Source organism: Filicampus tigris, chromosome 8, assembly GCF_054856515.1.
Source record: "Filicampus tigris isolate MCC_2025a chromosome 8, RoL_Ftig_1.0, whole genome shotgun sequence".
In the NCBI taxonomy this organism is placed as follows: domain Eukaryota; kingdom Metazoa; phylum Chordata; class Actinopteri; order Syngnathiformes; family Syngnathidae; genus Filicampus; species Filicampus tigris.
The window spans coordinates 18,210,690-18,223,718 of NC_141224.1; the positions used below are offsets into that span (position 1 = coordinate 18,210,690).

A 13,029-nucleotide genomic window follows, 5' to 3' on the forward strand; every position below is an offset into this window, starting at 1 on the left:
TAGATCAAAAGTAACGCCACTGTTTAAAGCGTAGTGTATTTCAGATACTATTTCAGCTTGTTTCCTTGCAGATTCTGAAAATAGGCAGACTCTGAAAATAGACACTTAAACGATTGGAAAAGCCTTAAAAAATATATATATATATATATATATATATATATATATATATATATATATATATATATATATATATATATATATATATATATATATATACATATATATATTGTTTACATTAGAATGTGCGCGTGTTTTTCGTGCATTTGACAGTGATAAGTCATCGTGTCTGTATGTATTTTGTGCGATTGTATTGCAATAATGCTAATATAAAAATAAATATATATTCCATCCTATGCTGCATCGCGCACACTCTCGCGAGATTACGTTACTTGCAGTCATGGCTGCCATGCAGCAACTACGGAAGTGTGTTGTGTCTCCTACCGGGAACCACTCCGCTTCTGTTATCTTTCTGCACGGTTCAGGTGCGTTGCTTCTGAAACTCTCAAGTATGCAAAATGTTTTACCATTCGTTTATATTCTTAACAGTCGGATGGATAGTTTAAAATTGTAAAGGCAGACCATTGACTTGTTTCTGGATTCTGTTATTTAAAAAAATAAACGACCTTAGATTAAGCACGTCTGCCATTTTATGGGCCACGTTAGGTTTGTAAATAATGTTGGATCTGCTAGGGAATAAAGTGTCTCTTGAAACAGCTGTGCAACATTTTCACGCAAAGCGAGGAGCGCATCTACTCGGAGCGCATCTACTCGGAGCATGCGCTTTAAAATTAATAATACTTTGTAAAATCATAACAGCGTGTTGAAGAGATTATGACATGTATTTTACAGGATGCAATGTCAACATGTTTACCATGATGATGCCCATATAGTCGGTATGCTGATTCTCTTAATTTCCATGACTAGGTGACACTGGGCAAGGGTTAAGAGCATGGGTTCGAGATGTGATGATGTCTGGTCTGACCTTTGCTCACATCAGAGTCGTTTACCCCACTGCCCCAGCAAGGTATGGTTTGTTCGCTTGTTTGTCAACTTACCAAATATGTCTTAAAGTCGCCACAGTATTCTTTGAAATAGTTATCTTGGAGGCGTTTGGAAGCGTGCAACTGTCTGAACCAGTCAGACACGTTCAAAGTGGATATTAAACAGCCGTGCCAGCTTCCTAGTACAAAGTCTGTGTAAGATCCGATTGAGTCCATGTGTGAACTGAATAGGTCATTGTCGAGGGAATTCACAGCGAGTGAGTGGGCGTGCTGTTGATGTTTTGATCATGTGCCTGGAGCAAAACCAGGAACATTGGCGGGCGTTCATGTGAAAATCCTTTGCTACTTACTTGGTTGTTTATGAGAATATTATGACCTAGCCCTGTCACAGTGTATTTTTAAAAAGAAATTCAAAGTAGAATTTACATATAATAGATGTAATATTGTCTTTTCAGGACCTTGTTGATTTATATGCAATACCTACAGTGACAATTTTCAACTGATCTTAAAAATGATATGGATATTTACACGTCAGAGTCTTAGGCTAGGGTCACACCGCAGGCAAATGAGACCCAGATCGATTTTTTGATGACAGTCTGAACGGCTCAATTCAGATTTTTTTCCAAATCTGACCTGGGCCGCTTTCGTATGTGATCCTACATTGGATATGTATTGGATTTTTTGCAATGCGACCGCAGTCTGAACGGCCATATCACATATATCCGACATTGACGTCATCCGGAGCCGGCAGAGGGAAAGTGCTGAGCAGGGGGATCCAATCTGCAAAGTTATTTTGAGTAACACTATTGACTTTATATTTTACTTAAATTTAATACCACTTGAAACATGAAGCATAAAGTGGACATTTATGGTCATAGTAGTAATTCAGCCACGGTTCAGATTGATTCATTTTTTACGCACGGTTATGACGTGACGGCATCGTTAGTGACTAACAAGGACTTTATTCATCACAGACGGCACTTTGTCGTTACTGTCTTAACACATGTTAGAATAAGGCACACAACAAGCCCCTTTAAAGCTAATTAGGTCTGAGGCAATAAAAGTCGGCTGACTTGGTTAAGTTGACCACAAAAATTTGTCGACACAACAATTGCTGCCTCAATACTGTAATTAATCATTTTAAAACCATATTTGCGGCACCCGGAACCAATGTTTGGCCTTCCACACAAACATTTGTAGCTGCGGACACACTTTTCTAGCAACAAAAGTCCATGAAGATTAAGATGGGGTCGCTTTAGACTGAAACGGGACAAAAACATGGGAGATGGGAGACTTGAACACGGGAATGTGATGTTACAAATATGAAAAGAATCCAAGGACGGTTAGCATTGCAGAAACAATTGTAGTCTCCCTTTAAAGTTCTGCAAATATGTGGGTGAACAATGAAATACTGCAGCCAGTAGAGCACTGACATCTGTTGACAGAGTACGTAGGTGCTGAGGTTATATCCTTTGCATGTCTTCATTTAGCTGGAACCACTGTTAACAAGCCAAAATGACCATGTTACTGTCTTTTGAGCTGACCTGTCACCCCTTCTTAATTCCCAATCAGACCATACACACCTATGCACGGAGCTCTGTCCACTGTTTGGTTTGACCGTTCCAAGATCTCATACGACAGCCCAGAGCACCTGCAATCCATAGACGCCATGTGCAGCTCTTTAGGGTCCATCATTCAGGATGAAGTGAGTGCTGGAATCCCCAAACATCGCATAATCATCGGTATGAATCTGGTTTTATCTTATCAGTGTCAATATTAGTACAGTGCATGATCCATGTGTTGTTTTTCTTATTATAATGTCTGGAACTGCAGTGATTTGCAATTGTATCGCAAGATTATTGCATTGCAAAAATAAAAATCATTGCATTGCAAGTCGCCGTTGCACTAGCCCCGCTTTGCACATTAAATATTTCCATATTGCAGACATTATCATTGTTACATGACGCTAGCTTCACATTAGCTTCCAGCGACAACTACCAGAACGTTCCCCTACCAGCTTTGTTTACTTCCGCTGTTTTTGGCTGTGTTGCGACGTTGCTTCGTATTTTTTTCTTTTAGCAATGTCTGTGTATTATTTTGTCACTTTATAGCCCTTAAAAATAAAAAATAAAATTAAATGAAAATTTTAAAAAAAATTTAAAACTCTGATTCAAGACATGGAAGTGCTGATTGTCGTTCCAGCCACTTCACACACTGCGTATGCACTAACCCTTTATTTTTGAACGTTCATTGAATTATTCCTCTTTTGTTAAATACTGATGCCAAGCATAAATGAGGTTACAAATTTATATGTCATTGGCTCACAGGAATTTAGTTATCGAGTTAAAAGGCCGAACAATAATGGCAGATAAGACGAACACAAGCTCTTCAGCCTGTCTTTCCACCGGCAATTTAATATTGCGGTCGCGGAAACATTTCCCCTGTTATTGCTGTTTCGGGGCGTTCAGATTGACCTCAGAATTATGGCCGTCAGTTGGAGAGGTTGTTGTTTGGATGAGGAGAAAGCTGCTAGTTCTCGGTGAGTTAAATATGCCAACATTTTTATTTCTCTCATTGAGAAGTGTGTGAGCTTGAGCTGGTTCATTTGAAAAGTGCCATAAAATTAAAGTTGGAGGCTTGCTCACAGCAACTTGTTATAGCATGAGCATGTAGCTAGTGGAGTACAATAGCATTGGGAATAGTAGCAACAACACATGCCCAGTAGGGGTGAACATAACTGGTACGCATGCGCAACAAAAATCACTAATGCGTACCGTCATTTGCGTCACGACGCACATATGCGTACCTGTACACACTAGTGGTGCAGTGGAACGAATCATCTTTGATTGGGCACGATGCGCAAAACGGTTGGTGGGAAAAAAAACGAAAAAAGGCTAACTTCACAATAAAGCTTACCAAATAATACATTGAGTCACTAATGCCAATGCAATAGCCTTAGCGAACTTTTACCTTGAAGTTGGCCCGCGTGGTGGCGTAACGGCTCACTTGGCTTCCGTTTTTGATGTATCGGCAGTCTTTTTCAAGTCTTTTTCATTATGAAAAATAAATAAATAAAACTTTGTTTTCATTTCATTTATAACAACACATTTGCCTAATAATTGTAAGAAAACATTCAGCTCAAATGTCTGGCAGGATACCATAAATGAAATGTATACTGCACCACTTACAAAATTGCGTTAAATTGTGTTCTTGAATCCTAAACGGTCATATTAGACATTAGGAGTTGTTTTTTTTTTTTTTTTTATGGCTAAAAGCATTTTATAAAATAAATGAAGACAAAGTTCTATATAGCTTTTTTTTTTTTTTCCTTATACAAAAAACGATCCGATCCGTGACTCAAAATCCATGACTGATCCGAACCGAGACTTATGTGATCTGTTGGCCCACTAGTGAGTACCAAAGACAATTTCCTGGTACTCATGCGAGTACCGCATGAAAAAAAATGATGTGCACTCCTGTATATATAGACACTGATATATGAAAACTTTCAATTGGCCAAAAGTGGCCATGATGGAGCCAAAAGGCATAAGTTGATGTAAACTGTATATTATTGATTTATGCAATTTATGCACTGGGGTCACCAGTGTGGTGCCCGTAGGCCCCGGAAAGCCCCCAAAGAAATGTAGAAATGTTGTAGAAGTGATCATTTGAAAGTGTCAACACTGGCAGAGATGTGTAGAAAAGTGTCTCATATCGATGTGTATCTGTTTCCTAACAAATGTGAGAAATCACTAAGGCTAGGTTGACACAGCAGGTCTTAATGCTCAACGGTGGCGATGCAACCAGTCAACTTCCAACACTACCACTCTGTCTCGTTTACTCACTCACTCCCTATCTCACAGTACAGTATCCCTTTTCCTCTAATTCCCCTCCCCCTTCACATACACAAACTCGCACATAGTCACAAACCTTACTCCCTGCCTCCCACGGTCAAGATATAAAATAAAGAATGCAAACTCATCAAGTGACTGAGGCCTTTTATATTGTGCCAACAGTGAATAAAACGTTTGTAAAGTCATTTCTCTGCCCTAAAAAGCTTTTTGCTTCAAATATTCCTCTTATCAAGCCCATCTAAATCACTGTGAAATACAATGAGTTGGATGAAGTACTATAAATATTATGACGGGAGTAAGGTAAGAGTTCCCACAGGAAACATATGGGAGGCCATCAAGTGTTTTAATTTCACCGATTGCTGGTCGCCCATGAAAGGGGAAACTGCTGAGAGCGGTGGGGAAAGGGTTAACCTTCAAGTCGTGAAAGCATGAAGGTAGTGCTGCAGGGGAAGGTGGGGGTTTGAGACAACTGTGTGAAAGACATAGTGTGAAGGGCCAGAAAAGCTCCCAAACTTGATTCCTAAGTACTGTAAGTGAAAAAACATATGCTCATGGGAAAGTGCTGAAATACGTTCTTACTAAACCATAACATTTTGTCATTAACTATAAATACTCAGTGGATTCACTTGGCTGTTCTGTAGAAATGCAGCCCGATGTACCCAAAGTGCACTTCCCTGGCTGATCGACAAGCACTAGAACTTTCGATGGAAACCATATTTGAGAGGGCAGGCTGCTGTTTCAGTGTGAGGAGAGGGAATTTCAAACACAATACACATGTTGCGTTTATATCAGTATCATGGAATGGCGCGGCCTTTTCTCTGTTTCATTTATCAATTTTCTTGTATTCATTTGTCAACGCTTTTTTCATGGAATATATTGCACATAGAGCCCTGAGCAGCTGTGATGTCATTTTCAGTTGACAGAAGTGATAAAATGGCCGCCAGCTAGCTAAAAACTGGTGGATTTCTCATATTCCACAAACACATTATTAATGCCGCGTTTCAACTAGTGGGCCTGCATAGAACATATTCTTGAAAAAAATATGTTTGGGTTGACTTCCACTTTAAAAAAAAAATAAAAAAAATATATAGAAATAGGTAGATATTGGGATGAACATTCGACTATTTCCTCTTCATTTGAGTGACAATTAGTGATAAATGATTGTCATTGACAATTAATTATTTTCTTAGTGTTTTTAATGAGATGGGAAACTGAATGTTCTGAACTTGTTTCGATGCCAATGTTGTTCTGAGCGGAATCGGAGAGGATTTGTGCCATTAGTGGAGGTCTTTGTGGATGTATCTTAACTGCCTGTGGATGATGTCATGTTGTTTGTCAAATCAACAACGCCTGTGTGTGCTGGTGGCACCTAATTACAGTATTTTGCGTCAATATCCTGCAATTATCAGCAATGAGTTCCGCTCCTGTTGATACTTTCAACTCATATTTTTGAAACTTTAAGAAATCATTAACCAAAGCAAATCCTACAAATTTTGAATGATCTCTAGCCTTAGCTAACATGGCCATACTGGGTCAATGTCAAGCTGCTACGTTCTTGTCCCTTGTCTGTGCCCTTCCAGATTCACTTGAATTCCTTTGTAGGTTCACATATTCAGTCATTATCGTCCTAATATGTTCTAAAAATTAATGCCCCACTGGAGTTGTTTGCAATTTTTTATTTTCCGCACCAGAGGTGTCAATGAAATGTAGCGTCTTGAGCCCTGGGACGCAGGGCAAATGACGTACCGTGCTTTTGTCACAGCGCAAAGATTGACAGATCGAGATCTCCACCATCTTGATGAAACCTGGTTCATTTAAAGCGGTACAAGTGGTTTTAGTAACAATAAAAATGTTAGCTTAAAAATATAGCATAGCCACAAATGCTTCACTTGTATCACATCTCCTTCTCGTCCTTCTGATAAATGAAGCCAAGACTCTCAGTTGTGACTACTTTCCGTCCAAAGCATTCCAAGAGGAACTATAGCACCCCCTTGCGCCGAACAATTCTGCCCATAATTGTTCAAAGGGTTTGGTGTGGGAGGATTTGACTGGCCTCACAAAGCTAGGAGGTAGATTAGAATGTATTTTGGATAAGAAATTTGATCAATTCACTTTCCATTTCAATGGTAAGAGGGGGAGGTTAAAGAAAAGTGGGAGTTTTTTATGTGGGGGAGAATTTGACAGGCCTCTCGAAGTTATAAAGTAGAATTTTGGACAAGCAATTTGTTCAATTCACTTTCCAATTTCCATGGTAAAGACGTTAAAAGTGTGTGTGGGTTTTTCAATATTTTTTTGGGGGGGGTTAAACCATAACTGCTTAGAGATGTCTGCAGTCTTTAAATGCATTTATTTATTTGCTAAGTACACTTATGCACAATTGCACCCAATTATCACTTTCATTTGGACGGTTCAAGTTATACAGAAGTCCACAATATGCAGTCTCTTCATTTCCCTCTTCCTGCTTCATTCAGCTCTTTGACATGATTTTGGGAACTTGGACACTTTCCCACATGTACACAGATGTGAAAGATTAAGGACAGACTTGGACGGCTTATTACAAGACCAAAAAGTTGATGATGTGGAACTTACTATTCATTTGGTTTTTTGTTTCTTTTGCTTTTTGTAAGTCAGGTATTTTGTGCCTTGAGTTACCCTGAGTAAATGCGTAGTAACTCAATGAAAGTGCACTTTATTCAAGTTTTTAGCCATTGTTCTAAGGGAAAATACCCTGTCCCGATTAGAAGTGCAGCGATTAATCGACAACTAATCAATTATCCTTGATTAATTTGAAATTGTCCAAATCGTCAGAATTGCAGCCTCTCAACAGTAATTATTCTCAGCTTTCTGTAGTCCTTCATGAAAGCAGACTTATCTTTGTGTTGAATCATGATAAAACATTTGCAAACATCTGCTTATAGTTTGGGAAAAAATGTTCAACATTTTTGCCTATTTTTTGACATTTTACGCACCAAACCAGTAAGTGAATCATAATTAAATTTGCCTTGTGCATTTTCTGCACTGTACATTTGAAAGAGGCAAGAGGTAATGCATTAAAACTGTGGTGCCCAAGTCCGGTCCTCTAGAGCCGCTATCCAGCCTAGTTTAGTGGTCTCCTTCCTCCAACACACCTGATTCAGATGATCATCAGGCTGGATAGGGGCTCTCGAAGACCGGACTTGGGCACCCCTGCATTAAAACATGTTTTTGAATGGGATCCGTTGATTAATCGCAAATTAATTGAGACTAAAAATAATCGTTAGTTGCAGGCCTAGTGCTGATACTGTACATCTGTACTTGCACTTGACCACAGACAGATCACTCAAATTGACATTACATTCGATCAGTGATCAGATCGGTGTAAGGTCTATTATCGGCATATGGAAGAACACACATCAACGTAACATTCATAGAGAACCTTTTGTCAAAAACACAGCTGTAATAAAATGTTGTACATTAACATAAAACAAAATGATCAAAAAAAATGTGTGGTATATTTTAGTGAAATTATGTTTTTCAACAATATTTAATTGTGTGTTTAAAAAGTTAATTGAGTGAAATTGATGCCGTGTTCTCTAAAAGTTTACATTTTGGATTTTACTGAAATTATTTTTTTTATTTCAACAAAGTCATCATCAAAATTGCAAGACAAATACAAAGTGTTGGTAGTCGGTGTCGGCGAGTTCTCAACTGTAAGTACTTGTACTTGTATTTGGTGTGACAGGAGTAGTATGGGTCCCTGCCTAGTTCTGATGTGTCACAGAGCTTCCGCTGTTTTTGTAACACTTATTTTTGTTTTGTCCCTCCAAATACTAGGCGGCTTCTCCATGGGTGGGGCGATGGCCCTCCACTTGGTGTGTCGGTACCACCCTGATGTAGCTGGGGTTTATGCACTCTCCAGTTTCCTCAATAAAGACTCTGTTGCTTTTCAGGTACAACACATCAAGGGACATAAAGTCACTGCCTGTTAGTTCTGGTTACATTTGTGATCAAAGTGTGTTTATTATTATTTTCTGTGTTCTTTTTTATGACACATAAACAGACAACATCTATAAACAAATTGAAACCTCCTTCGAAACTGGTTTTGAGATGCATTCGCCCAAGTGTCCTTTCCTTTTTTTTTTTTTTTTTTGTAGGAATTTCCTCACCAGTTTGTCTGAATTAAGCAGCATATCAATTCTACTCATAATTTGTCTCAGGACTTTTACATTAAAATTTCATCTGGAGCGATGTGAGAGTACACAATGGGAAACAGGCTGAGAATTGAAATGTGAAATACCTTTTACAGCCCCATCTAACACAGATGGGGTAAACATATGGACCCGTGTCACTGGTGCAGGAAATGAAAGTTTGATAAAGTCAAAAGATTTTCGTAATCGATTCCAAATTCGAAGTTACAGTATCTCTGCTGGGGGGACAATCATTTGAATGCTTCAACTCAAACGGACTCTCTAAAGGTACTTTATAACATAATAAAGCTACAGAACAGGTGGATCCAATTGAGGCCTCCTGCAGTAATATCCAACTGAGATTCACTACTTCCTTCGTTTCGCCATTAGTAATAGATACAAATTTGAAAGTGCCATACCACTCATTGTATAACTTCTACATGGGGTTTCTGTTGGTGAAACGTGCGCAATAAATGTGAATAGAAAACACTGTAGTTACTGCAAGTATTTCTCAGTAACACAGACAAAATGGAGTGAAATGTGAATATTTACTTTGCAAGTCAGTTTAGTGTGCACACCTAAATTTTCTTCCAGCGGCCCTAAAATTTTAAGTTAGGGGCTACTGTGCTCCTAGTTAAAAAAAAAAAAAAAAGTCAATCTGGAGCCCGTTTAATGAATGCCTTGCAATTCATTTCATGGCCCTCCAGGAATCCAGAGACTGGCATGCTATTTGTTACTTTGAAAATTGTAGCTTGACTGTATGTGCATGCTGGATTTCAACATTGGTCATAAAATGTGATTTCAATCTTCACTAAAGTCACAATAACCAGACACCATTTTCTTGAACTAACTAACTAATTATATGATGCTATTTCATATATTTTTTTTCCATATATTTTTTTTCCATTGAAATGTTGTGACTTACATTAGATGTCACACAGATCACAGTATTTGGCGAATGTATGCAGAAATCCAATTACGGCAGTACCTTGACTTATGTTTAATTTGTTCCTTAAACCATGCTCGTAACTCAAATCGTGTATCTCAAATCATTTTTCCCGACGGAAATGTATAGAAATGCAATTAATCGATTCCATGTTATTAATAATAAGAAAAGTAACACCTTACACAGCATTGGATGTAGTGAATGAAAGTGAAACAGTAATAACACTATAAAATAGAATGTAAAGAGTTCAACAACTTGTGCAACACGATTTCATGCGGCAATGCTCATTGACATTGCGCTCCATCTTGTTTGCATGCCTTAGTCACCAGGGGGCAGTATAAAAAATACATTAATAAACAGTTCCACAACTACCAAGAATAGTAGTCCTTTTTTGCAGTGGATAAAGAATATATGCCTGAAATCATTGTTATATTGTCTGTCTACATCTGTTGCTGCTGCCATCTAGCGTCGGGGTGTCGTAACTCAAGTTGTTGCTCGCAACACAAGGCAAAAAAAAAAAAAAAATCTGCCGAGCGACGTAAATATGGTTCAATTGGGTCACTTGTGAGTGGAGGTAATACTGTGTCCATTTTCATTGCTTGGAGTTCGTTCACAGTCTTATGTAAGGGAATTTCGTGCCATTGACTTAAAAACTAATTTAGCCACCTTTAGTGCAATGCCAATTTCAGACTTCAGTTCTGAAAGATGCATTTTGCAGGGGCCTTGTGGGGGAGGGGATTGGCCGACAGGACACCTGGAAGCACTCTGGTCCGAGGATGCATTGGGCCTAGTACCGGTGGCGCCAGTAAATCTATACTTCCGTGGGTTGCTCGCCATCTGGATGTTATTCCTCAGCGTCTTTAGCGTTAGAGTCAAAAGGTCAGATTTTTTTTTTTGCTGATTGTCGTGGAATATACAACTAAAAGAGGGAGTGAGAAAAGGCCTTGCGGGAGCCCACGCCAAACTCGGCTTACTCCAGCACAGTCAAACCACCATATTTCTGATTACTTTTGAACAGTCGCACCAGATTGGCCCTCACTTGTGTATTTCTGTCTAATGAAGGCAGTGGAGGAGCAGGTCAGAGCAGGACACTCCCTCCCGGAGTTGCTGCAGTGCCATGGGACAAGGGATGAGCTGGTGCTTCATCAGTGGGGAGAGGACACATCGCTGTTGCTGCAGAAGGCAGGGATGAAAACCGCTTTCCACTCACTACCTGGTCTCTACCACCAACTCTCCCTGCCAGAGATGGAGCTGCTGAAAGCCTGGATTCTCCAAAAACTTCCACCCGGCTCATCCTGACCCCTGTCATCTCGTCATTGTGTGTAATTTTATTTGAGCAATAAATGTTTATAATTTGTTCTGTGTTTATTGTTGCCTTTCTTCATTTAGAAACCATGTAAAGGTTCTAATATAAACAGCTGAATGTCATTATTTGCACATACTATACCTGTATTCAATTCAATGTATTTCCGGCACGAATTGTGAAGTTGAATTCCCCTAAAGGTAGTACAATTAGGGATTCAACATTTTGAGGAAAATTCATAGGACATCAGTATACAGTATCTCCTTGATCAAGGATGGGCAACTTAAAACGATGAAGGGGTCCTCAATTTTTCACCAGCACTACCAGGGGCCACATTGTACTGTGTAGCACTTCCTAAGCAGAAAGTGCAAGGCAAAAATGCCATTTTAAATGCGACCAAAATATGTGCTCTGTCTGTTCTTTAATTGAACCAATATATCAATGTATTGTACAGTATCTAAATATATTTCATGCGCAAATGCATATAAATGATTCCACTCTTCAACGACAAAGGGTGTGAAACAAAAAATAACCACGTTTATTTTATCCCCGTTGCAAAAGGCTCTTTTGTGCATAAAAATTCAAAGATGGGACAAGACTGCTGAACATTAAGTGCAAGAACTAATTTTTGGCATTTACACTCAATGAAGGATTTGAATATTACTCCATTTGTCCTGAATGTCATTCCAAGATCTCCAAATGAAAAGGCTTACCCACTCACCTGCATGATGCAGTGCTGAATAGAGGAGAGCTGCGAGGCCGATGGCGCCATCCACAACGACAGCCGCTTGCCCACCATGTGCATCGCCAACACTATTAACACCATTGAATATGTTCATCTTTTTGGAGTATACACAAATTTGAGTAAGTCCTCAATCATGCACGCTAAACGAACTGTCAACGGTTCTTGTGAAAACCAGCAGCTGGCTGGTATCCATCACGTATAGTTTAATACAAAGGCAGGAAGAAGTGCTTTTATTTATTTTTTGTTTTTTTTAAATGATTTACTAATGATCGTAGGTCCCAAACTTATGTTATTGGATAAATTGCATATCAATATCTGATTGTGAGGCTGTTGTCAATATTGTAACACCCAGGTTTGTCTTTATTCTAGTATGTATAAAGCGTAAAAAAAAAAAAAAATCTTATTCTGGACTTTGGCTGACGTTAGCTCTTTTGCATCCGTCTCATTAAACGGACACTCGTCTTAGAAAAGAAAAGCAAACATCCGCGTCATACATTTCCACTTTGTTTGTTGTCTTCGTTTGACTTACACAGGACGAAATCATGAGGGTCACTGGCACTTTCCTCAGGCAACTATGTTGATGTGATTCGGAGTGGACGGATGAGGGGGGTGCCTGAAGGCAGGAGAAGGTCGGCTTCTTGTGGCTCCGTGAGCACATGGGGCTTTTGCATGTGAAGGTGGAGAAGTTGGAATATAGGAGAGTTGCAGCCAAAACAAACACGAGAAGCTCAGATTTTCACTCTGGCCCCAGTCACTGATTACTTCCAGCAAGTGTGAAAGAATGCTACTGTGTGGAAAGCCAGCAGTTACCCCCATCCCGACCACCCCACCACTTCATACCCCCCCCCTCTGGTGAACTTGCCTACCTCCTAATCATCCCTCACGACGCCACCTCAGTCGCCTCTATATGCCTTCTCTCTTAAGTGAAGGAACCCAAGCTTGCCAAGTCATATGAAGAAATTATGATAATAAAAAAAAGTTAGAGAGGAAGAAGTGATATCTTCACATCTCCCT

At 39.3% G+C, this 13,029-nt stretch overlaps 1 protein-coding gene across 2 annotated transcripts; it reads left to right on the top strand.

The window, feature by feature from the left end:
• The first annotated feature begins 376 nt into the window (after positions 1 to 376).
• lyplal1 (lysophospholipase like 1) lies at positions 377 to 11,325 on the top strand. 2 transcript variants are annotated; one of them, XM_086038997.1, is made up of 6 exons: positions 377 to 482; positions 925 to 1,024; positions 2,574 to 2,743; positions 8,669 to 8,784; positions 10,686 to 10,846; positions 11,030 to 11,325. In XM_086038997.1, the coding sequence occupies exons 1-6, from the start codon at positions 398 to 400 to the stop codon at positions 11,157 to 11,159; spliced, it is 762 nt and encodes a 253-aa protein (XP_085895123.1). In that variant the 5' UTR covers positions 377 to 397; the 3' UTR covers positions 11,160 to 11,325. The 2 variants fall into 2 exon arrangements, with proteins under 2 accessions (XP_085895123.1, XP_085895124.1); XM_086038998.1 differs by lacking the exon at positions 10,686 to 10,846.
• Positions 11,326 to 13,029: the final 1,704 nt, after the last annotated feature.